Source organism: Numida meleagris, chromosome 2 (assembly GCF_002078875.1).
Source record: "Numida meleagris isolate 19003 breed g44 Domestic line chromosome 2, NumMel1.0, whole genome shotgun sequence".
NCBI classification, from domain to species: domain Eukaryota; kingdom Metazoa; phylum Chordata; class Aves; order Galliformes; family Numididae; genus Numida; species Numida meleagris.
The window spans coordinates 1,073,255-1,098,464 of record NC_034410.1 but is presented as its reverse complement, the minus strand read 5'-3'; the positions used below and the strand labels follow the sequence as shown (position 1 = coordinate 1,098,464).

The 25,210-nt window shown below is 45.0% G+C and overlaps 1 protein-coding gene and 1 long non-coding RNA gene across 9 annotated transcripts in view; one reads left to right on the top strand and one right to left on the bottom strand.

Moving 5' to 3' along the window:
- LOC110393095 lies at positions 7–11,127 on the top strand. The gene is made up of 3 exons (XR_002434789.1): positions 7–356; positions 1,063–1,223; positions 1,494–11,127. It is a non-coding gene; the product is annotated as an uncharacterized LOC110393095 (long non-coding RNA).
- Positions 11,273–25,210, bottom strand: part of NKTR (natural killer cell triggering receptor) — a 39,568-nt gene continuing 25,630 nt past the window's right edge. For 4 of the 8 annotated variants that reach the window (XM_021385560.1, XM_021385565.1, XM_021385564.1 and 1 more), the window contains 8 exons: positions 24,707–24,862; positions 22,865–22,952; positions 19,870–20,015; positions 16,536–19,457; positions 16,207–16,302; positions 15,810–15,869; positions 15,145–15,243; positions 11,273–13,687 (listed from right to left, as the gene is read on the bottom strand). In XM_021385560.1, the coding sequence (XP_021241235.1) occupies positions 13,609–13,687; positions 15,145–15,243; positions 15,810–15,869; positions 16,207–16,302; positions 16,536–19,457; positions 19,870–20,015; positions 22,865–22,952; positions 24,707–24,862 (3,646 nt within the window). In that variant the 3' untranslated portion in view covers positions 11,273–13,608. Of the gene's footprint in view, positions 13,688–15,144; positions 15,244–15,809; positions 15,870–16,206; positions 16,303–16,535; positions 19,458–19,869; positions 20,016–22,864; positions 22,953–24,706; positions 24,863–25,210 lie in introns of those variants that run through there. The other 4 variants (XM_021385562.1, XM_021385561.1, XM_021385571.1 and 1 more) reach the window with 4 other exon arrangements.

Here is a 25,210-nt window from a genome sequence, read left to right as displayed (position 1 = left end):
TTCTCCTTCCTCCCCTCCTTCCTTCTCCTTCCCCTCCTCCCTCGCTCCTTCACCTCATCCTGCCCATCGCCATGTTCGCCCCTTTTAGGCAGACGGAGGAATGCGGAGCGGCGGCGGCTGGGGCTGCCAAGAGCCCGAGGGCCGCTGATTGGAGACTCCGCATCAGATGGGGCCGCGGCTGCCCCCCTTAAAGGGACAGAGCCCCTCCGCCGCGCCGCCCACGCGTGACCGCCCCCTCCACGCGTGACACCCCCCGACATCGCCTTCCCCCCACCCCCGTGTTGAAGTGGCACCAACGGCAGGGCCCTTGTCCTCCGTGAGCGTCCTTACGTCCCCACTGGGGAAACTGAGGCACGGTAGGGATCGCAGCTTTCCCAAGAGAAACCCCCCACGTTTGGCTTTTCAGGTTGGGAAAGCTCAGTGTGGGGAGTGGCGGGGCGATATCGAGCTCAGCTGGGTTCAAAAAGGGGTTTGTGGAGCGCTCTCCTGCCACGGTGGGAATGTGGATGTGTCCCTGCCTATATCACGGAGGTTGGAACTGGATGATCTTAAAGGTCCCTTCCAACCCAAACCATTCCATGATTCTATCTTAAGGCACTTTTGGGGCTTGGAGTGGGGTCTCACGGGTGGGGGTCTGTGATTTAGCCACCAGCGCTGCGTGGGTCTCACCAAGACCTCCCCACACGCCCGGTTCCAAATCACACATCTCCCCATGCGCTTGGGGCACACACCCCAAAATCAAACAAATTCCCATCTGCTGCCCTGCAACCGAAAACCACAACAGCCCCGGCGGGTACCAGGGGTCCCCAAAACCCCATCTGCTGCATCCCCATCCCACCTTCCCGGCCATTTCCCTCTTGCCAACCACTCCCTTTTGCTGACAGAAATGCGGTAACGTCTTGCACTTGTTTAGACTCGGTTGCCGTGCGCGGTAACTTATTCCAGATGTGTACGGCCCTTTGCATAATGTCGCTGCAGCCACGTCCTGCCTGCGCTCCGCTTCCTGGGTTTATTTCATTTTTAGTTTTAATCCTCTGTCTTGCTTTCGACCCTGCTCTATAGGAAAAAAAATCCTGGCTGAGGCGACCGGCACTTTTCCTGTATCAGAGAGCTCTTCCAGGATGAGCGCTTGGCCTGCACTACGTGCCTCCGCGCCTGGAAGCGTTTCCAAGAGCTCCACGAGATGCTGGAGGACACCCAGCGGACACGCGGACACTGATGGGGTGAGGGTGAGATGAAAGCTGAGATGGGAGCAGGGTCTGAGCTCTGTCCCGGAGCCCAAATCTCGCAGAGTCAGGACAGGGGTGGGAGCAGCCCAAGGCTTAAAGCCCTCTGAGATACGGAGCACACGGGTCTGCAGGGAGAGGGGTGTTGGGTATGGGTAAAGCCCATGTGGTGGGCTCCCATGAGGTCCCTGCACTTTTTGGGATGCAGAGCCCACCCCTCCCATGGAGACTTGGTCTTTGCCATCCAATTTTTCCACCCTAATGTAGGAGAAGCTGTTCTCCCAAAGGTCATTGCCATCAACATGAGGAGAAATGTCCCAGAAGGAGCTCCAGACACAACCAACAACACATTTTGGTGAAAAACTTCATTTGACAGCCGTGACTGCAGCAACATTCCTAAAAGATGAAGCACGCATGGTTTCGTTGGCCAACTCTACCCACGGGCTCACGTGGAATTTGCTGAAACAACTTCCTGTATCTCCCAGCAAACCTCACCCAACCCAGTTCGGTGAGATCCCACCCAACCCCGTCCGGTGGCTTTGCTGGGTGGGAGAGGTGACGTGGTCAGGGTTGTGGCTGTTGTAATACAGAGAGTCAAGGGAGAGCTTGATGGGGAAGGACGTGTCCATGTCCATCCTTCCAGCCTGCTTAAGCCACCTCTTCTCCTGCTCCTGTGGTGGATGTGGTAGATGTAGTGGAAGACCCATCCTTGGGACATTCACGGCTCTGAGCACCTGATGGAGCTGTAGGTGTCCGTGTTCACTGCAGGGGGGTTGGACCAGATGGCCTTTAAGTGTCCCTTTCAACTCAAATGATTCTGTGGTTCCATGATTCCAGCAGGGTGAGACATGGGACACCTCTGTGGGAGTTGATATGACCAGGGATCCCTGCACCAGCACATGGACAATAGATCTCTTTCCTGGGAGCGTTTTTCCCTCCTCCTCATCTGCTGGGGTTTCTGAAAGAGGGTAGCTCTATGCTCCTGGTGCCTTCCTGCAAGGATCTGGAAGGTCTGCAGGCTTCTTAGGTGGTGATGGCTGGGACTTGGCCCTGTCACATCTTGCATAGACCATCAAAAGGGTAATGGGATCCGGCTCCCAGCAGAGGGACCCCAGCAAAGCAGCCCTAAGTTCAGTTCATTTGCCACTGTTGCCGTCGGGGAATTTCATCAGGGCCCTGGAGCATGTCCAGAGAAGGACAGCAGAGCTGTGAAGGGTCTGGAGCACAAGTCTGTGGGGAGCGACTGAGGGAACTGGGATGGTTCAGTCTGGAGAAGAGGAGGCTACAACCTGAAAGGAGGTGGTAGAGTGGTGAGGGTCGGTCTCTTCTCCCAGTGTAATAGTGATAGCATGAAAGGTAGTGTCCTCAAGCTGCACATGGGGGGATTCAGGTTGGGTATTAGGAAATATTTCTTCTCAGAAAGAGTGGCAGTACCCAGGGAGGTGGTGGGGTCATCGTCCCTGGAGGTATTCCAGAACCACAGAGATACGGCACTGAGGGACGTGGTCAGTGGACATGGTGGGGTTGGGTTGGGGTGGACTTGGGGATCTCAGAGGTCTTTTCCAGACTTAATGATTCTATGATTCTATGGATGGGTTCTCCTGCGGCAGGGAAGCCCTGGAGATAAGGGTAAGTGAGGAGAAAAGCAGGAAGGCCCTGGTGATATGGGAGAAGTACGGGTCCCACAAAAGGGCCATCTCTTGCAGATCTCACTCTTCTTTTTAATGCCAGGGTTGTGAGATAGCAACCAAGTGACTGTCACGGCAGGTCTTAACTGAGGGACCAGACACAACAACATGGGGATGGCAATCATCCAGGGGAACCAGGAGAGGTTCACACTGCCCTGATTTAACTGATCCCTGATGTTTCACATTGTCTTCCCATAGCTTTGGTCCTCGAGGGAAGGCCAAGATCAGCACCTGTCTCTCTGCTCCCCTGTGAGGAGCTGTAGGGCCATGAGGAGCTGTAAGGCCATGAGGAGCTGTAAGGCCATGAGGGGCTGTAAGGCCATGAGGGGCTGTAAGGCCATGAGGGGCCGTGGGGCCATGAGGGGCTGCAGCCGCCATGAGGCCTCCCCTCAGCCTCCTCTGCTCTGGGCCCAACAAACCCAGGGCCCTCTGCTCTCCTCACACCCCTTGCCATGCAGACCCTTCCCCCTCCCCACAGCCTTCCTTTGGACGCTCTCTAACAGCTCTGTGTCAGAAGGACACAGCAGCCCCAAACGTGCACCCAGTGCTTGGGGTCAGGCCGCAGCACAGAGCGGAGCGGGAGGTGGAAGAGCCCTCCAGGCAGACAGGGCCTCACTCGCAGGGTGCAGGCTCCAGGATGGACGGGCAAAGCCAACCCTCTGGGGAGCTACTGCTGGCCCAGCAACTGGTTTTCACCCAGCAGCTGATTTTCTGGGCAGGCACAAAGGAGTATGGAAAAGTAGGGATCACATCAGGCCAAGAGAGAGGGAGAGAGAGAGAAAAAAAAAAAAATAGGGAAAGCAAGAACATTCCTGGAGGCTCCCTGGCCTCTCTCCCTGCAGCCTCCAGAGAGGAGAAGAGAGACAAAACAAAAGGCGTGAGAGAAGAGCGAGCCAAAGGCGAGGAGGGTGGAAGCAGCAGCGCCGGGATGCGGCCGACCAGGCCAGAAGGGCCCAGGGGTCGCACCGAAATCGCTGCCCTTTTATGGCCGGGCAAGCAGGACCGTGGCGTGGAGCCTGTCCTACTAAGGGAAAACGTCTCCCGTTCAGCGTATGCAACAAGAACACCCACAGCGCGAGCACGGCCGGGCTCCCAAAGGACGGCTGAAATACGGCTGCTTTGCGTTGACCCCAATTCTTCTCTTTTTTTTTTCTTTTTCCCCCTTGCCTCTGAGGGAAGGAAAAATTTTAAGAAAAGAAGGGTTATTTGAGCGGTTTTGGGCTCATCGAGGCCATCCAGGACACGGGCAGGTTGTGGTGGTGTAGAGGATGGTCAGCACCCGGCCCCTAAGCACCGCCATTGCTCTAACTGAGGGCATCCCACCTCACCCCGAGTCTCCTGTGTCTTTTCCTCCCCAGGGGACAAAATCGCACCAGGAAAAGCTTTTGCTCTTTGTCGGGTGGGAAGGGGAACGCAGGCTGCTCCAGCACCCTGCCTTGGAGCTGCCCCAACCTGTCAGAAGTTGTCCATCCTCTCAAGTTCCTATTTCCCATGTTCCTCCCGTACCCCATAATTTTCCCCCCTGCAAGGAACTGTTGCATCCGAGGTTCACCTCTCAGATGAACTTTTATTGGATTCCAGATTGTCTCCTACAAATTCTGTAATAAGTAGGTTTGCTTTTTATATGCAGCGACGCCGACGTGAGGAAGTGTAATTAAAGTCCTTGAATGACGACAAGATCTAAATATTAAAGCAAAAATTGCTTGGAGGGGGAAGGGGCAGAACCCCCTCCCCACACACACACTTCTAGATTTCCTGAAGAATATTTAGCTTCTTTTACCCCGAAAAAGAAATTATGGAATCACTGACTGCTTTGTGCAAGTTCAGTGTGGTTTGGTGGGCACGGAGGGGATGGGTTGGTGGTTGGATTAGGTGAGCTTAGTGGTCTTTTCCAACCTTAATGATTCTATGAGTGCCCTGCTGGAAGCTGAAGGTTTCTCATCGTCTTATTTCTTCACGCTCAGTCTGGAGGTCTGGAGATAGCACCATACTGGGGGAAAAAAAGCTCATTTTGAGCATGGATTAACTGCAGGCTTAAAGATCAAGGCCTCTGTGTTGGATGCATCAAGCAAGCCAAGCCAAGCTGTCCTCACCGCTTTGCATTGGAGGAGCTATCTCGACTAACAACTTGGCTTGGAAGTTTTAACATTGAGGGGAAAGAAACATTTGGATTCTCCCACCAGGCCTTCCTTCAGCCATTTTTGGCTGTTTCATTCCAGCATGAACAATTTAACTCCTGTTGCATCCAGGCCGCCGGGCAAATGTAAATTCAACAAACCTTCACTTTTTCTCATGAAAAACGTTACGTGGGCTTCGTGCTTTAGGTAGGAAAACCACAGAATTTCATAAATATTTGGGTGTTTTAAAAGCCCTTGAGAAGACCATTAAGGATGTTAAGCTGCCACAGGACTGGAGAAAAGGTCCTTTTATTGCTGGAAAGCTGGTTACAAGACAGGGAGCAAAAGGTAGGGAGGGCTTAATGGTCATTTTTGGGGATGGAGAGAGCCTGGCACTGGGTCAGCACCAGCAGCACCCTGGAGGACGAGGAGCGTGTCCAGATGCTCAGCTCTCCCAGTGTCACCAAATGCCACACAGACGCTAAGCAACTCCACCAGGACCTCAGCAAATTATGTTCAAGGTGGCAGCCAAAAAAAGCCAATATGTCTTTTCTTGGAGCTTTTCTCGAGCATCTCCAATGCAGTGTGTGTAATTCTCATCTCCAAGAGGAGCATGATGGTCTTGGAGAAGCAGAGAGAACAGCAAAACTCATAATACTGTGGAATCATCTAGGTTGGAAAAGACCTCCAAGATCACCAAGTCCAACCATCAGCCTGACCTACTGAGTCCTGCCACTAAGCCACGTCTCCATGCCAAATGACCTTCCGAGGTGAGGTAGAAAGATCAGGATTGTTCAGCCTGGAAAAGGGAAGGCTGAGGAGAGCTGGTGAACAAGGTGCCCTGCATCACGAAGGCCATGAATACAGTAGATACTGGCCAATTATTAAAACAGGCCAATTATTAAAGTAGCAGATCAATTTCAAATGAAAAACAAGGTGTAGGAAAGGCACATCTGCATGGAGCAGTTAACTGGACCAGGCTCTCCCAGGCCATAGAACCATCTGGGCTGGAAAAGGCCTTCCAGATGATGCCTAACCATCCGTGCAAATCTAGCGAGATGCACTTGGATTGCTCCTTATCTCAGCTGGACTTCATCAGGACCTAGCAACAAGCTTCAATCCTTATCCAATCCCCTAATAAAACGTACATGAAGTGGCTCCAGCACTGCATCGTGCACGTAAAGACTGCATGTCTGCACCTTTGGATGTCACCTTCAGGTGTCACCCAGAAATCCGGCAAGGAGAGTCACGCTCGCAGCATGGCATCGCATCCACTTGGTGACGAGCCAGGTGTGAAGGTTGTGTGGGTCTTCCCAGCACGGGGCTTGCTGTTCAAAGGCAGCTTTGCATACCAAAGGAGAACGCGGTAAGAGGCAGCATTTCATTAGTCAGGAAGTTATAAATTGATAGCTTGATTGAAATAATTATCAAGATTAAGAACTACAGGAAATACCCGGAGCTGCATTTACAGTCAAAAGCATCTCCAGGGAGCAGGGAAAGCTTTGCCCCAGGTCGGAGCTTTGATGCAAGAAGCAAAGGGCAGTAGGATGTTGCATGTCAGCACCAAGTCCCTCAGTTCAGACCTCCATCTGCCCTCTGTGCTGGCTGCCTCCAGGAGCTCAGCAGAGCTGACATGGGCTGCTTTTCCTGGGTCAGTCCCCAAGCACGTCCTACCATTTATTTTCTTAAAACAAATCAGATTCTTACTTTTCCCTTAGATGGAGCCCCATGGCAGGGAGTTGGAACCGGATGGGCTTTGAGGTCCCTTCAAACCCAAAGCATTCCCATGATTCTAAGATTCCGATTCTAAAATTTTGAGAGTGGTTTTTAAGACTGCCAAGGGAGTGCTGACACTTGGTGGAGTGTAAAGCAGGTATATGTCAAGCACATTAATTTCAAAGCACTTTCGCTCTTCTCTGGCTTTTAGGTCCTTGGAATCCATGGGGAAATTTTCCATCCCATTAGGGCTATACATTAGTAATGGAAAAAATGAGATTAGCAGCAAGAAACCCTTTTGTTCAGTAAATACTCAGATACAGAATACCAGGAAAAGCAGTGAACTTCCCTCTCTTGCTGAAAGTGATGGCTGTGGGAGGTAGTCCTACAAAAGAAAAAAACAAAACATTTCTAGAGTGAAGAATAGGAATAATTTGATTTATATTAACACTAAATAAAAGTATTAAGAGCTGCTTGGTGCTTGTATTGACAACTCAAGGAGGATGCTGTGGAGTATTCAGCTGAAAAGGGATGAACTGGGGATTGGAAAAGGGCTGAGGACACAGAGCTCAGGGAGCCCACATGGATAATTGGGTCTTCAAAGGCAACAGGACAGAGCAAGATAGCAATGCAGGCTCCAGGCAGGATGAACAGGCACCAGGCACCTCACAGCAAGGCTTTGCCAGACCCAGCAGCCAGAAGGTTGGGTCAGCCGAGCTCAAGTGGGAGTTGAGTTTCAGTGGGTGATGCCCATAGTAGGGGGTTGGAACTACACGATCTCTGAGGTCCCTTCCAACCCAAGCCATTCTATCCTTCTGTGATGGTGATGATGATAAAGGATTGAGTGGAATGACAGCCCCAGAGCAAATTATCAAAAACCATGTCCAGATTTGTCATTGGTGAACATTTCAAAATCCAGATGTAGGGAATGGGAGAAGTGGCAGGGGATGGTGACACAGAGCTGGAGGCGAGCAGGGCTGCAGGAGGGAGCAGTGCTCAGAGGAATTATATTTACACTTCGCCATGGAACCGAGGAGATCCGCAGCCCAAGAGTCCCTGGGGAGCTGTCCCAGGCCTGGTACTGTTCAAAATATTTTGTTAATAATTACTTGCATGAATAGAAAATTTGCTTCTTGCAGCTGCAAATGATACCAAGCTGGGAGGGACTTCGAGCACTTTGGAGCATGGGCTGAAACTTCAAAGCAAACTTGACGCATTAGAGAAATAGCTTGGAAAAAAAAATAAACAGGCTGCGATTCATTGGAAACAAAGGAAAAACTTGCTGCTTGTGTAAGAAGGCTGGGGCTGCAGAGCATGAAAGCAAACAGCCCTCGCCATGCTGCTGCAAAAATGGCAAACTGATGTGCAGGGGGAACGGGGTCTGCAGGACCACGGAGCAGTGCCTGGGGTCTGCTTGGAGCCATGGCTGCAGCACGGCCTTGGCTGCCTATGGGTAGGCCCAGGGTCTAAGAAATTGCTTCAATATAAAATAAAAGACCAAAGGAATTGGAGCTATTTAGCCTGGAGAAAAGCTGGCACAGCCTTTCACAAATATTTTCAGGTGGTCGAAGGGAAAAGGTTGTTTTCTCCCCTCTCTGATTATGAGAAGAAGTGATGGGCTTCAGTGGCAGCAACAGAGCTTTAGTATAGACATCAGAAAACTGCTTTCTTTTTGGGAGTACAGCTGAACCTCAGTGCTGGTGATGTTTACAGAGATTTACAGGCATAGCACCAGCCCAAATCTCACCAAGCCTGTGGGAATGGCCAGGAAACACAAGAAGGTTTAGGTGGAAGAGAGGCAAGCACCGATCTCCTTCCCACACCATCTCACCCCAGACCCCACCATCAAAGCCCATCCCTGGGGGGTTTTGACTCCTGAAACTGATTGGTTGTTTGTCACAAGGCAGAGGTTTTAGCTGCAAAGAAGGGAGAAGTAAGGTCCAAGGTCAGTCATGGCATGGCTTAGGTTGGAGGGGAATTTCAAGCCCGTGCAGCTCCAACCCATCCCATCTAGGGCTGCCAACCCAGCTCAGGCTGCCCAAAGCCCCCTCCAACCTGGCCTCAAGCACCTCCAGGGATGGGACACCCAGAGCTCTCTGGGCAGCAGTGCCATTGCCAACAGGGCAGTTAGGAGGGCACTTCAGAGCGTGGGTGAAGTCCTAGCAAAGTTGGTGGAAGGTGGAGTTACCTAACACGTTCCACAAATGATGCCTGTGCCTCAGTGCCAAATAACACCACAGCTTGCAGCCCTGGCACAGACCAGCAGTTATTTCCTTAAATGGTGGAAGCAGACCTCAGAAGCATAAAAGGCTCTGGCTGTGCAGGCCAGCAGTGTGCCCTCACAGCCAGGAAGGCCAACAGGACCCTGGGTTGCATTGCACAGAACGTGGCCAGCAGGGGGAGGGAGGTGATCCTAAGAGGAGCTAGTTCTGCCCTGGGGAGGGCACATCTGAAGCACTGGGTCCAGTTCTGGGCTCTCCCGTTCAAGACAGGGAACTGCTGGAGAGAGCCCAGCTGAGGACAACCAAGATGATGGGGCCTGGAACATCTCCCAGTGAAGAAAGAACAGCCCTGGGGCTGCTCAGGCTGGAGAAGAGAAGGCTGAGGGGGAATCTCATCAATGCTTATACGTATCCAAAGAGTAGGAGCCAAGTGGATGGGGCCAGGCTCTGACAGTGCCCTCTCCCATTCCCCAGTACCTTCCAAAGTCGTTCTCATGCCTTTCATCACTCAGCTCCCTGCTGCCACGGAGGGGACCAGAACAGGGGAAGAGCTCATCCCTAAGAGCATACACCACGACTTGGGCTGGGAAGAAAGCCCGGGGAACGGCCAGCCCCTTCCTGGCAGCAGTAGAAAATAAAAGGAAGGGATGTGGCAGCCTGAAGGCCAGCACGAGGGTATGCGCTTCGGGCCTCTGCTGCAATTGTGAAATATTGCTTTCCTAAAAAAATGCATACATATCTATAGACAGATACCCGTATCCCTATGTATCACAGACTGATTCTGTGCCCGCAGCCCTGTGTGCTTCGAGGGCCACGCGGATGCTCTCAAATCTCCAGCTGGGTCCCTTTAATTGCTGATATGATTTCTGACAGTTGTGCCTTCTCACAGGCACGCAGCTAAAGCCTTTCAGAAGCGGGCGGAAAACCATTAGCTCCACAGCCGTATATACCAAGATTATTTATACGGATGCGAGGGAGGGGCGGAGCGCGGGGAGCTTTATCTGCTCGTGATTTAAATCCCAGGCAGCGTTGGGTTTGGCAATGGCACCAGATGGATTGCAGAGTGCAGCTCAAGGTCATCTAAATACCGCGCCGGGCTCCCGCCGGTAAGCGCCAGCGCGAAGCACACCAAGCCAGCCACAGACATTTAATACAGCGTCGGATAGCCCGTCATCTTCAGAAAGAGCACTTGAAACGCTCCTTACCCTCGAGTACAAGGACACAAATAACCCTTGTTTAAAAGCGATAAAGCAGCAGGAGCGCAATCTCTCCGCCTGTAGATATGGCAGGAAAGCTGTGCCGTAAATGCACGCTTTGTAAGAACTATTTGTTCATCTGATAGACACCCTCGCAGCCAGGCAGCTCAAGTCTTCTTTTCCGATTCTGGAGAAGCTTCCTTCCCTTCCATTTCCCCCCCCCCCCCAAGATCTCTTCTTGCAGTCCACTAATAGCTACCTTTAATACACCGCAGGTCTGAGCGCTTTTTAATACAAAATCCTCCCCTGGAGGACACACAGCAGGCTGTCAGCTCCTCTGTTTTTACCAGCACAGGCAGCAGGAGGGGACAGCCTGACTTCAGCTCACACGTGCAGCAAGCAGCACTTTGGGTGTGAAAGCAAGAGAGGGGCTGGACAACCCCTCTCACACAGCGAGGAATCCCACGCCTGGCATCCTCCTCAAAAGCGACGCTCGTAAGCTTGCGGTTAGCCATGGTGTCCAGGTCATGCCAAGGACGGAAGCAAACAACTTCCACTCGTCCTCACCCCTAAGGAAATCCAGTCAGACCAAGGCAATCAGCCTTTCCGTCAGGGCAACGCCAGCGTACCCAGCGAAATCCAGCTCTCCTGGAACAGAAGGGTCTGAGAGGCTGACGGGTTTGTGCGCTGAGCCGTCGCATCTGCTGACTTCAAGCAACACCACATTTCCAATACGCTGCGGAAACGATGCGGGAACGCAGTCTGGGGAAAGAATATTTAGCAAAGTCGTTAAACTCAGCACACAGATTTCTGCGCAGATCTGCTACGTGCAGCTTTTCCACAACGGAGAGGAACCTTCCACGTATCTTGAGGAAATGCTGAGACCTCACAGCACCTGCAAATCTCAAACTATTTGCTCCTCCTCCGACTCTTCAGTCAACGCCGAACGGAGCCTTGTGGAGGCATCATTCCCTGTGTAGGTCAGGAGGAGGAAAGGCAACTTGCAGCCTTGCAATGGACAAGCAGGTACCGAAACCAAAGGGCAATTTTCATTTCCCTGTTTCCCTTAAGCAGCAACGGGTTTTTCCAGATGTAGAGAGAACGGCGTTTTCAGATATGTACAAAAGTTTTTATTTTTATAAACAGCAACTACTTTTGAATAACAAAATTGCAAAAACAGACCAACATTAGAAAACCAGCTCAGTGGTGCATTTTCTATTTGAAGCACAATTGAAAGGAATTCACTAAGTAAAAATACTGCCCTCCAATTCCCTCACATCCCTCCCCCAGCCATCTCCAGATGGAATTTCTTTATAAAGCTTGAATTCAAGATATGAAATAGATATTGGTAACGTTGCAGTAATTTTGGACAACACCGACTGACCACATTCCTATTTCCCTGCCTTTTCCTGGCCTTAACAACCAACCTTCAACTCAGAATTGAAACGTGACAGAAATCAGATTTTAGGGCAACTTTCTTGGAAGAAATGTTGAGTGGCAACGCTTAATTTTGAACCTTTTGTTAGTGTTAGACCACTAGTGCTATCTTCTCCCTATGGGAGATAACAAAGGATGTCAAACTATGGAACTGCAACAAACATTATCTTGAGTTAGCAAAGGAATATTCGTTTCAGACTCTGAAATGGCAGCTACTCTGTTAGAAAGAAATCTGCTAACATAATTAATGTTAAATTGCGTTATTGAGATAAGTGTGTTTATAAGAACTTTACAAACTACTGATCCGGAAGGACTACGTGCACACAATTCTTCATGGCGTTACAAGAGCAGGAAGCATCTGAGTACAGAACTTGGGATCCTCCTGGAAAGGTGGGAAAACAGCGTGCCAAATTCAGGCTCAGGAACCTGTGTACAAATGTCTTACTCAGCTGCTCACGTGCATCGTCCCAGTCTTCAGGCTTCCCTTCTAACTCTGCTTTCATGTACCAAAGGCTAAATCTGGGGTATTCAACCAAAAAACCCAATGTGAACTGATGCCTAAGCAAGAAGTGGCTGCTTTTAATTTTCAAAGCTGCTGGGTCTTGACGAGATTAAAAAGAAAAGCATTTTCAATCTTGGAGAACATTCAAGAAAACTAAAGCATCTCAAGATATTACAGAAAGTCAGTAATGAAAGTTATTATAATACAACAGTTCTCGTTAGCTCTACTAAAGCTACATTAGTCTGTTTCTTCACTACAGACCCCATTTTTCAGGGTATATTTTCTATTAAAAAACCTACTTCTTAGTATATAACTTTCTAAACACTGAAAAACATTACAAATGATTTTAGATCGACTCAAGAGTATTGCAAAAATGTACGCTCTTCAGATTTAAATCTTTTTTTTTTTTTTGCAAGCCATTTAACCTAACATGAAGACATTTTTGGTATTAAACTTTACTTGGAAAGTAGCTTCCATGCTTTCTTCAGGCATACAAGTATTTCTGAAGTCATACCACGTTGACAATATATAATTCAGTACCCGCACACCGATATTCCCTATGGCAAAGGGGACACATCTACAGACATCTTATAAAGGAACCCTTATGGTTTAGTTCCTTGAAAATTATCGTCAGTTAAGATTTCAAGAAGATTTCTGAACAAATTCCTGATGTACTCAACTGCCTACAGCATTTGACTTCAAAACGTGTTGAAGTACGCCTGGCACTGTGGGATGAACTGAAATGGGACTGCTTCGAAACGCTCCTTTGGCCTCTAAAGAACACTGCTGTTCATCACCAAATTCGCTTCTCAATGCAAAAGTGTGGACGGGTTGGATGTTAAGATCAGAACTCCTTCGTCACACTTTTGCTCACAGTTCTCTTGCGTGTAATCTCACCCCTCTGAGCGGACTCGTGCAGAATCACAGTACGGAAAGGATTAAGACAGAGTGGCAGTCTTTGTTTTCATCACCTACCTGTTGCATATATACCCTCTTGGTATAACGCAACGGTCAAACGAGACAGCATGGAACCCATCTTCCAGCATTAAAAAAAGCATGTTAACAAACCAGTAATGGCAGCCTTCGTAAGAAGTTCGTCACAGTTGTCGAGTTGCTAGCATATTTTTAATAGTAAGAGGCAGAGAGCCCTAAGGTGTTTATAAATATACCCCAGTAGCGACTGCTGCACCCAGAAAGCAGCGTCAGCAAACTCACCCACGTGTCGTTCATGGCTTGAAAAATCCGATTCAAGGAAATCAAACTGTGTTTTCTGTTTTGTAAAAGTAGCATTTGACATAAAACAATTGAGCTGAGCTTCAGCACATCTCTCCTCCGGGATACAACCACTCAAGTGAGTTCACTGCTAAATGGCAACGTTTCAGTTAGCTCAGGAAACACCCTCCAACTTCACCCGCGACATCGCCAGAACAGTTTTTGGTTTTCCTTTCTAAATGTAACACTGATAAACTCATTGAATATGGTTTCCATCGGCGAAGAAACATTTTCAGCTGTATCTGCTGCTCTCGCTGGGACTTCGGTTGTTGGAGTAACTGCGATCGCTTTCGCTGTCAGAGCCATAAGATCTACAAATAAAAGATTAAAACGCCTCAAAATTGCATTTTGAACTTTTAACTCAAAACTGTGTTGCATTAGGAAGATTGGCAAGGGACACAAGACAAGAAAACATACATTAAGTCTTATGCAACAACTGAAATATACACTCAATTAAAATAGTCATTAACTTTACGTGATGAAAACCCAGTGAAAGTCAAGTCAAACCGCGTTTGTAACCGTAGCATTTCTTCCTTTCAATACAGCTGCAAAAATCACCTAAAACCAATTAGGTTTTGTTAACATTAATAGCTGACTACGCAGTATATTCTAAAAAACATAGTTTTATTTCTCAACCAAGATGATTTTGTCTCCTTGCTTTATGTATTGCAACTTGAAGTCTGAAGAAGGGCCTGAAAAATTAGGCTGCACACAGGAATGTGTGAGGGTCTGCAGGAGAGAAATACATTAAAATGTTCCAACTTATCCAAACCAAGAGTTCCAAGTTCAGCACCTGGCCATGCACCAACTGTTTCAGATAAGCCACAGGACATGTTCAAATTACACAGAATAAAAGTTCCTTACATGTTTTCTAGCCTTGTGCCTGCAAGGAAAGCTTGGTAAAGGAAAGACAGGCGTATCCTAACCTGTTTTTTTTTCTGAAGTTTCCAGCCATCCTAAACCAATAATTTTGAAAGACTACTTTCACACTCATTAATCTCACTAATTTCCCTTCAAACAACATGATGAAAGCTGTCTTACTGTCAGAACTAGATGGCAAAACGGGTGACAGCAAAGTCCATTAAGAGTTAATACAAAGTAATGGAAAAAAAAACGAGTATGAGAACAGAAAATGAAATTTATAGTAGCCAGACATCTGCCTGGCTTACTGTTGACTAGTAAGGGAAATATTAAAAGGTATGGAATTAATCACTGCTGACCCCTTTTCACTACACAAAGCTCACTTTCCACCCCTGATCTTGGTGAAATGTGCTCACTTACACCCATGGTGACTCCCCTGGTCTGAGTAGGATCATTTATCCTAAAACTTATAACAGGGCAAACACTGACACGAAAAGCATGCTGGGTTTGCTGGTGAAACATTCTTTGAAAACATATTCTAGGAAGCTGAAAATTAATTCTGGATAGCACTAATTTTTCCACTTCCTTTGCACATTTTTTTTTTAATCCACTTTCGCAGCCCAGCCAAAAAGCATTCACCATCCAGTGGAATTCTTCGCACACTAGGGAGCTTTTAATCCAAGACAGGGCACCCAGTTTGAATCCTGAGAGCCAGTTCACTGCCAGATTTAAACAAAACACTTCAGGGAAGCATTATAAAAAAAAAAAAGCTTATTTTGACCATACATGGCCATTTATGCAATGTATTTTTATGTTTGGGAAAACACATTAGCTTTCATTAACTACATACTTGGCAATTTCTTTTTGCACAAACTCATCGTTAAAGCCATGCCACCAAATAACATACCTGGATCTTCTGTCGTAACTTCTGGATCTTCGGTAGCTGTCACTCCTTTTACTTCTACTTCGACTTCTGCTATAGTAACTATCATATGTGTATGACCTACTTTAAAGGGAAAAGAAAGTCACTGTCGATTCACAGTGACAGGTTTAGAATGCCGTCTACGTTAATGCACGTTTGAAAGACATCTATATACAAAGAAATGAATTTCTACATAGAAATTGCTCTTGAAGGATGTGGAAAACAAGACAATTAAGTTTTTTGTAGAATTTTAGTGTCAGATTTAAATACCTTCAAAACAAGAAATACGATCTTAAATTTACTACTCTACAAGACTTGCTAAGCATTTAAAAGGTTCTGATTTTTCACTCCCAATGGTCCACGAAGGAAAAAAATGTGTTTTCACAGTGTTAACAAACAAGTAACAAAATTATCCTACTTTATATCTCCAATTTCATTTTAACAATAAAGGGAGACGTGTTCACCATTATTTATGACATGATTTGGTTATTTTCAAAGTGTCTCATTTACGTTGATCGTGCTTTGGTTGAAGCTGCTATCACCACAAGCTTATTTTTAAGAACCACAGACAAAGGGGTATTCTTATACTAGGATTTTTTTTTATAGTAAGTACATTTATTACAGAGTTGTTGCAGAACTATCATCCATACCTGGATCGACTGTGGTGACCATAAGAACTACTTCTGGATCTGCTTCTGCTGTAGGTTCGACTGAAAAACAAACAGACAAAAAACAAATCATGTAAAGACATTAAGGTGATCGGGAACAAGCGCAGAACAAGGTAAAAGGCAAAGAGAGAGGAGGGGAACGTTGTTTTCTCAGAATTCCTTACCCATAATGTTAGACGTTAAAGAAAACTGCATTCCAATAACAGCAAATTTCAAAATATGACTGTTCTAACTTGCACTTTTAAGAGGATGCATCAGATTGTATCACTTACAGCCAAGCCCATTCCCATCTTGCTTAGAGACAGAATCATGAGAGCTCCGGGCATAATTTACTGCTTTGTTAATATACATCAATGCTGTCTCCACTAGAGAAACTTACCTACGACTCTTGTAACTGTGGTAAGAACTACTTCGGCTTCTTGACCGATCTCTGCTATACCAGCCTCTACTTCTGCTTCTCGTATAGCTTCTTGACCTGCAATCAGTGAACAACTTTTGAAAAAATCACAAAACAGAACATAAGTGAAGAGCAGATGGCAACAGGAAGCAAAAGCATTTAGGGCTTTATCTTTAAAACAAAATATTTATTCCACACTCGCTACATGATAAGCACTGTTTAAAAGAAAAGCTGAGAAGGAAAAACGTGCCTCAAGAATACTGGAAACTTTCAAGTTAACGTGGTAGGCTGTGAGCACGCGAACATTTTACCTGTAAGAATACGTAGAGCTTCGGGATCGACTTCTTGAGTGACTGTAAGATTCAGACCGTGTTCGGTGTCTGGATTTAGATTCAGATTTACTTCGTGACCTACTGAGGCTCCTGGATGGGCTATTGTCACCTCTGCTTGGAGACTCCTCCTCGCTGGAACTCTCTTGGTTCCTTGGCCTTCGATTTAGCCGTGCTGTCTTCCTAACTTCATCAAACAGAGATCCAGGCCTTACTTTATTTTTAGCTTTTATTTCAATTCTTAAACCCGCTGGCTTAGCCTCAGGTGCTGAAGCCACATTCTTGACTTCTGTGGCAGTACTAATTGTAGCTGGTTGCAAATTACCAACACCTTGCAAGGGCTTCCATTTATTATCAATTGAATTGCTTTGTGTATTTTCAGCAATTTCATTTTTTAAACTACAGTCTTTAGCACTAGACGCAGGAACAGAGTTACTTTCTTGCCTTCCTATTTCTTCTTTAACATTAATGATGTCTGCAATGTTGTTTCCTAGTTTGACAGCATCTTGTTCGGGGGTCTGTAAATCCTTGTTTATACTAGCACCTAAACTCTGAGGTTTAGCAGTGAGAATGACAGGAGACAAAGCATCCACAACCATCTTCCCTGGTGAGTTACGATCTGGAGTACAAATCTCCATGTTGTCATCGGTCTGAATAACATCCAACCCATTCTGGTTGCTTTCTTCAGCATGCTTAGTCTCATTATTGCAAGTAGTCACATTTATTCCTGAGTTTAATATACTGGTTGAAGTGTTTGGAGTGATGCTATCTTTATTAAGCTTATTTGGATTTGGTGAGGCATCAGAAGTAGTATTTTTAACTAGCAGGTTCTCATCTGCACAAGGTTTTTCACCATTTCCTGTATTATCTTTGACTATTTCATCCTTTTCATAAGCTTGTTGTTTTTTATCCTTTACACCCCTGGTAAGCTGCTTTTCTTTGTCATCCTTGATAACTGGCTTCTCATTTATATCTTCTTCATCTTCTTCACCAAACTCCAGTGGGGGCTGCCAATGAAATACTTCTTTTCTTTTCTGAACTTTGTGTTTCTTCTCCTTTTTCCCTTTTGATTTTTCTTTTACTTTTTTGGAATGTGATTTTTTAAGGGTTTTTTTTGATTCGTGTTTGTGTTTTTTTGACTTTCCTCTAGTATGCGTTGAGTTCGAATGAGAACTCTCAGATTCAGAAGATGATAACTGTTTGCTCATCTTCCACGTGCAATCAGAATCCAGAACACCTTCTGAGGAATTGGATTTTGTTTTCCTCCTTTTGGAAACACTCAGTTCTGTATCAGATCCTGACGTGGCCTCTCCTTCCTCTTTATCGGATGAGGGTCTGGAACCTCCCCTACTACGATGAGCCTCTCCCCTTTCTGAGTTCGATTCAGAGTCCCATTTACTACCTGAATAGGATTTTTGTTTACTTTTTGCACCACCTCTAGGCTGCTCAGGAGATTGCTCTTTAACTGCTTTCTTTTTAGAATGATCAGCATCCCATTCATGCTTGGATTTCTCCTCCCCTCTCACAGAACGGAAGGTACTTTTATCCTGTTGCTGAGCATCTCCTTCTGACTGAAAATGGCTTTCCTTTTCTTGGGCTCCCTTCATTTTGCCGGAACGCTCGCTGTCAGTAGAAAAGTCCGAAGATGATAAACTGTCACTCTCTTTCAATCCTTGAGAAGACTCATCATAGTCTTTTGCACCTTTATAAGGAAGGGTACTTTCAGAGCTTGTTTCCTGCCTCGCTTTGAGAGAACGAGTGTTCTGATCACCTGATGTAGATTTTCTTTTGCTTCTGTGTCTATCGTCATCGCTAAGGGAAAAATAAGATGTTGACTCACTATAACCCGACCTGTCACTGCGGTATTTGGTCAGTGATGGTGATCTGCCAGAAGAACGAGATTTCGTCCTTGAGCTCGACAGACTTCTAGATCTTGTGTAAGATCTTGAGTATGACCTACTTCGAGAGGACCTGCTTCTTGATCTCTGCCAACTATCTGAGCTTTTATCACTACGATATTTGGAATAACCGCTTCGCTCACTATCAGAACTCCCTTGTCGCTTTTGATACGAAGAAGTGTTAGCCTCTTTAATAACTACTAAGTTATAATTAGTTTGGGGGGGTATTAAATGGGTTGCTTTAGCTTTCATTTCCTGAATTCGCTCATAAGATGGCTTCCATGGCTTTTGTCCAGGCTTCCACCTTGAAGGCGGAGGACTATCACTTAAGGGTATAACTGGGAGGCTCTCTGGGACAACTGGTGGGATGACGACTTTATCACTAGGTAGTATAACTGCTCTTACAGGGTCAGCAGGCTTGTTCAACTTATTTTCATTTAAGCGTGTTGAAATATTTCGTGGAGAATTGGAAACAGTCTTTTGATGCCTAGGGTTAGAACCTGATCTTGACCTACTTCGAGAACGCGATGATTTAGAGGCTGATCTTGATCTGGAACTTCTTTGGGAATAAGACCTTGACTTAGACCTAGATCTGGATCGGGACCTGGACCTGTAGTATGACCGACTCTCTCTGCTTGAGAAAGTTGATGAACTGCGGTCTTCCTTATCAGATTTAGACCAGTCTCTTCTGGATGAGTGTCTAGAAGACAGTGAAGAAGAACGAGATTTCCTCTCACGATCACAAGATGATTTCTTCTTCCTGAACGAATGTGAGGATTCTACCTCTGATGAAGCCGGCGCTTTCTTTTTTTTAGTTTGCTTGTGCTTCTTGAAGTGCTTCTGCTTCTTAGACTTCTTTTTATGTTTCACTTTCTTTTTTCTGTGCTTTTTGTGGTGACTGGAGTATCTCACAGTACTTAGATCAGAGTAGCCATTATGTGACCAAGATCTTGATCTCCGTGATGCACTTCTTTCATCCCACCTGCTTGTACATGGGTCACTTAGCCTTAAACACAAACAAGCAAGCACCACATTAGATGGAAATTCTTTTAAAAGTTGTGTTCCCCCCATGCCTGTCCCAAGGCAATTAATGAAGTTTAGTAACTCTAAAAATTCCTGCATTTGCTATTAGAAAACTGCATTTTGAATTGTTCCAATTGCACCTACAGGAAAAAAAAATATTCTATGGCATTACACCTTTCCAGCATGCGTTCATCTGAGGTTACATCGCTGAACCAGAAAAGCTTTAGGAAAGATTCCATTTAAATTCAGAACATCAGAAATAGAAAGATGCCAAATACAAAGATATTTTTTACACATTTTATTTAGTCAAAAAAGAACGACATGGGACATCTACATAATCAATTAATTTGTGTTTAAAAAAAAAAGACATTATAAATTTGTACTGAGGATCTTACTTATCGCCTTTACTCCACTTTTCTCCACTAGGTGGTCTATATGTCCGTAATCTCTGCATTTCCTCTTTCCAGTGAGGAGGAGTCTCACTGCTCTCATCATCATCAGATTCAGAACATGACCGTGATCGAGGTGGGGTGTGATATCGCTACAAAAGTAAAGAAAAACCATTCAAGAATATTATTTTCCTTTAAAGAAGACTGGATAATACGTAAGTATACGGTGCCTCGCATATAGATTTTGCATGCATCTTCGTAACACAAACCAATGTTACTCTTAAATTGTCACCAAGAACACAAATTATGAATTCCCTGCCAAAAATATCCTCTTTGGGCACTCATATATCCTACACGTGAGACTGGATTACATTGCTCACTGTACTTTCATTCTCTGAAGGCAGTTCTCAAAGCCTGAGCAGGATGTTTTTGGGTTTTTTTTAAACATAAATGGAAGAATTTAGGAAGAAGTCGAATTCCCTTTATGTCACACCTTTTGGAGCATCATAATTACTGCAGATAACCAAACTTCTGTTTTCCTCCATGATAGTAAAGAACAGATGTTTCGCTTGAGTTAACAGACACTACATTTCCTGTAAGCATTAAGATGAGCCCTATTTCAAAAGTCACTGCTGTTCAGCCCTTCAGGAATGGGCAGCCAGGTTAAAATCTCACAAGCAAAAAATCCTTAAAAAAAAGTGTAATGAAGCTTTGTGCTAAAAGGTATGCTTAGACACAGCATTCAAATGAGCAACAAGAGCTTTTCCTGCAGCAGCAGCAAAGTACTCATAATATTGCTAACTCACTGTTTTCCATTACCCAGTAGGATGCACACTTAAGTAACTCATACGAGGAAATTAGATGCTCCTCAATTCAATTAACAAACGATAAAAACTTCTGGGTTTTACTCAATTATTTTGAGCCACTTGTAAAGACAACAGTATGTGAAAAAAAAAAACCAAACCAAACAACAGTTTGTCCCCCAATATAAGAAGACACATGTATTGGTTTACAAAGAATTCAGCTAACTTCAGGCAGAACCCTTAAGTCTTCTCTCCATGTAAGAAAACAAGGAGCACCTGCCACAGAGACTTGGACATTCCCTACCCTTCCTGCTAAAGCAATGACTGCTTGGAAAAAAAAAAAACAGCAAAAAAAAAAGACCGCTTTCACAGATGAACAGCATATAACAGATTACTAAGGTTTCATGGAGCTCCCTAATTCTCTCATAGTAAAAGGAAGGTGTTCTTCCCCCTTCAGAACCTAAGAGGATTCCAAATGACAAATGAGTTTCTTGAGTAGTTGGCTGCAGAGAGAAAGCTAAACAAACTACTAGAGGTTGCAGAAAACATGTTCCTCTAACTGCTAGGCTTCAATTATTTCTGATATTACTTATTATTTTCACTCTCAGTTTTCCTGAGAGGATGCCAAAATTAGGAACAACAAGACACAGGCACCCAAGTTCCTGGCAAAAGCTAATTCTACTCAGTGCTATGTTAGTTTTTGAGAAATCTTTGTTTACAGAAATATTTCAAAGGTTTCCTTTAATGGATATCACAAGAGTCAAATACAAATGAAAGCTGTCACATGCATCGAGGACAACAGCTATCAGATTTAATGTCAGGGCTGGCAAATAAGGGAATCAGAGGCTCTCAGCTGCGGCCCAAACACTACGATGCCTTGTTTCATCATAGGGCCATCAGCCAATAATTTTGGGGCTTAAAATCTTTGCATCACAAGGATCAGTTAAAAAAAAATTCCTCAAATCCAGCAGCTATGACAGAAGAAAAGTCATGTTCAGGGGAGTATTGGTTAAGACCATTCTTGTGAAAAGTGTCTTCAGCTAGATAGGTAGATGAATTGCCATACATCTGTATTTAAGGATATCCGCTTGCAAAAAGTTTTGGCAGTACCAAGTCTTGTACACTTTGCCATCAACCCAAAAGCCACCTGCTAAATTGATCCAGGAAAGAGTTAAAGGGAGGAATATGCTCAGTCATAGCGTGATACAGTTTGAAATACACCATGACCAAATGCACATTTAAGAAAGATGTTTTTATTTCCTCATTTTTCTATTGACTGAAACACAACAGTGTTTTGGGCCCTGTGATATATGTAATTAAAGAAGAGATAAAACTTTTCTTGAGAAAAGTGGCACTAATGCAAAAGCCTTGAGGTTACCAGAGCATTGAAACAGAAAAAAAAAAATCTACATTAACAGTGACAGCCTCCACAAAGGAAGGTGGAAAAAATGGACCAAGTCTGTATATTTGTAAAAAGTCTTCTCTTTTGCATTGCAAAAAAGTAACTTCTTGCCCATTTCACATCTGTGAAACTACATGGACTTCATCTCAGGCAGGTGAGCAGATGAAATCTGACAAGCTAAGCTAAGTAGCTTAAAAAATAAAAAAAAAAAGATATATTTCACATGTCAAAAAGCAGAACTAACAGTTTAAGTGGTCCTGCCAATGGCGCCGACCAACTGTTGCTTCCCAGCACTGTATGCACAATCATCACAACGTGTATCAGAAAGGGCTGAGCACACATCACTGCAGAAGAGCCCTGTCTACTGTTACATACTCCAGTCCTCGTGTTCCACAGGAACAGGGAGGAAATCTAAGGGGCTGAGGGAGCTCGTGGCACTTCTCGTTGCTTTAGATCTTGCAGCTCACCTAGGATGAATCTTGCCTGCATTAGTTTCAGTCTTTAGAAATAAACACCTTTCTTCTTTTGTCTGAAGCTTTCTTACGTTTCAAACTACTCTTGTGAGCAAGAATTTGTTTTCCCCAAACAATGTTTAGGCAAAAAGGCACGAATAAGAAGGATGGGGAAAAGGTACTGTAAAATGAAGTACTTAATGACAATATTACAAACTTCTAAGCTTGAATCTACAGCATGTCAACAACAGTTACAACATCACACAGAGCCTTAAGGGAAATTCAGAGTTCGAGGTCAGAGAAAATACTCTGGATGAGAGAAAAGAAAAAAGAAAATCACATACTATTGTGCCTCTTCCTTTAATTTTTCGTCCAGATTTAGACACTGATGGTTTCTGGTCAGTTAGAACGGGTGTAGCATCAAGAAGTTTCCTACATAAATTAATAAAACATGAGCTTACACAAAGAAACTCACACACAACCATTTTAACTTCAACCTAAAGCTAATTTTAATCGTGCAAAATATCTTAATAGCCTATTTTGATAGGGTAGAACTGAGAATTTGGTCACTGATATTCCAAGAAGCCAGCCATGCACAGATCCACAGAGAAAGGCAAACCAATACGTAGACTGGTTTTCCACCAGCTCGGCAGATCTGATTTCCTTCCCTGATAAATAAATGCTAACAATGAACTTGCAAAGTACTCTGTTGAAGTGGATTTTCTGAAGAGGCTAACTTGTGTTTGGTGAACAAATTGTTAAGATGACATGGAAAGAATAGCTTCAGGATCTTGGCTGTTACACAACAATGCCTCAGCATAGGGAATGGCAGTTCATGACAATCCACAAGTTCTAAAGCCTTGTTTCCTTCCTCAGCAACAAGAGGTAATTCAGTGCTCCTTTTTGCAGAGGTTGTGTAACATCCTTGAAAGAAGCAGATAACAAGGCTTTGAAAACATGCGTAGCACTTCAAGAAAAAGCTTACAAAAGACTACATAGTTAACTGAATCTAAAGAAAAAAAACAAAAAAATGGATTAAATTTTAGACATGTCCAGGACTGTGGACTATATGAACTCAAAAGTGAAGAAATTTGAAAGAAAAATTTCCCCCTCTACTCAGCTCTTGTGAGGCCCCATCTGCAGCACTGCGTCCGGGCCTGGGGCCCCAAGCACAAGAAGGACGTGGAGCTCTTGGAACGAGTTCAGAGGAGGCCACCAAGATGATCAGAGGCTGGAGCACCTCTCCTGTGAGGAAAGGTTGAGGGAACTGGGCTTGTTTAGCTTGGAGAAGAGAAGGCTCCAGGGAGACCTCATTGTGGCCTTCCAATACTTGAAGGGAGCGTATAGACAGGAGGGGGAACGGCTGTTTACGTGGATGGATAGTGATAGGACAAGGGGGAATGGTTTTAAACTGAGACGGGGGAGGTTTAGGTTATATATTAGGAGGAAGTTTTTCCACACAGAAGGTGGTGACGCACTGGAACAGGTTGCCCAAGGAGGTTGTGGATGCCCCGTCCCTGGAGGCATTCCAGGCCAGGCTGGACGTGGCTCTGGGCAGCCTGGTCTAGTGGTTGGTGACCCTGCACTCAGCAAGGGGGTTGAGAGTAGATGATCTTTGAGGTCCTTTTCAACCCAGGCCATTCTATGGAAAAAACTGCAATTTACCAGGCATGCTAAGCAGAAAGTAGTGGATGCATGGCTTCCTCTCTACAAAAACGTTGTCTCCTGTTCTCAAAATTACAGACTGCTTCTAAGATTGTTTCACTGATTTTGCACCAAAGTTTCTCCCTTTAGTCTAAGAAGCTGAGAAATCACTTCTCCCGTTCAAGTTTGCCTTGCAATGACATATTCGCTGTGCTTTTAGTTGCAAAATTTCCTCTAGAATTAGTGAACAATCTATGCATCATTTGTAATTGACTTTAAGGTCATGATGTGCATGATCCTTACAGTTCAATGAAACAAATTCATGAGGTTTCACTGAAAAAAACAAACAAACACAAACCACTCATGAAAGGAAACTTCCAAAGAAACACTGAAAGTAGGATGCTTAAAGTATCTCACTGAAAAATGCTGATACTACACCCATTATTTGCTCTAAGTTCTGGAAACACAATGTTAGTGGGTAAGTTTTATGCATAGTTTCCACCAAGAAAGACAACATAATTAGGAAATGTAATGCTCCTTACGGTTCAGGTTCTGTATTGACAACAGGCACATCTCTTCTCAGAAGAAATCTGTTTTCAGGCACTGGGGGAATTTCTTCAGGACGTACCACAGGCTTATCCCTCTTTGTGCTAACATCAGCTGCTTTTTCTGTTACATCGCTCTTGTCAGAAAGGCTGCTAAGAGGAGAAGTCAGGTTATAACTCAGAATCAACTGACAGACAGCACTTTCCAGAGCAAATTCCCAAAATAAGCCCGCATGATGAAACGAGCTATCAGATGACTTTGAAAACAAAATGTGTTCCATTCACTCATTTTATGCTAAAGGAAGGATGGAGTGCTATTATTGGTGAGAAGGTTCGGTTCTCACATCACAGTGATGAATTCTGCCTTTGCCATTTGTCATAAAATACTTTTAAAATACAATCAAGTATGAATCAAAGGTCTATATTTGCCTGTTGTCACTTTGAACAAAGCCATACCGAGTCCCAAATACTTTAGCACGCTGAGACTTATTTCAAAGTCAC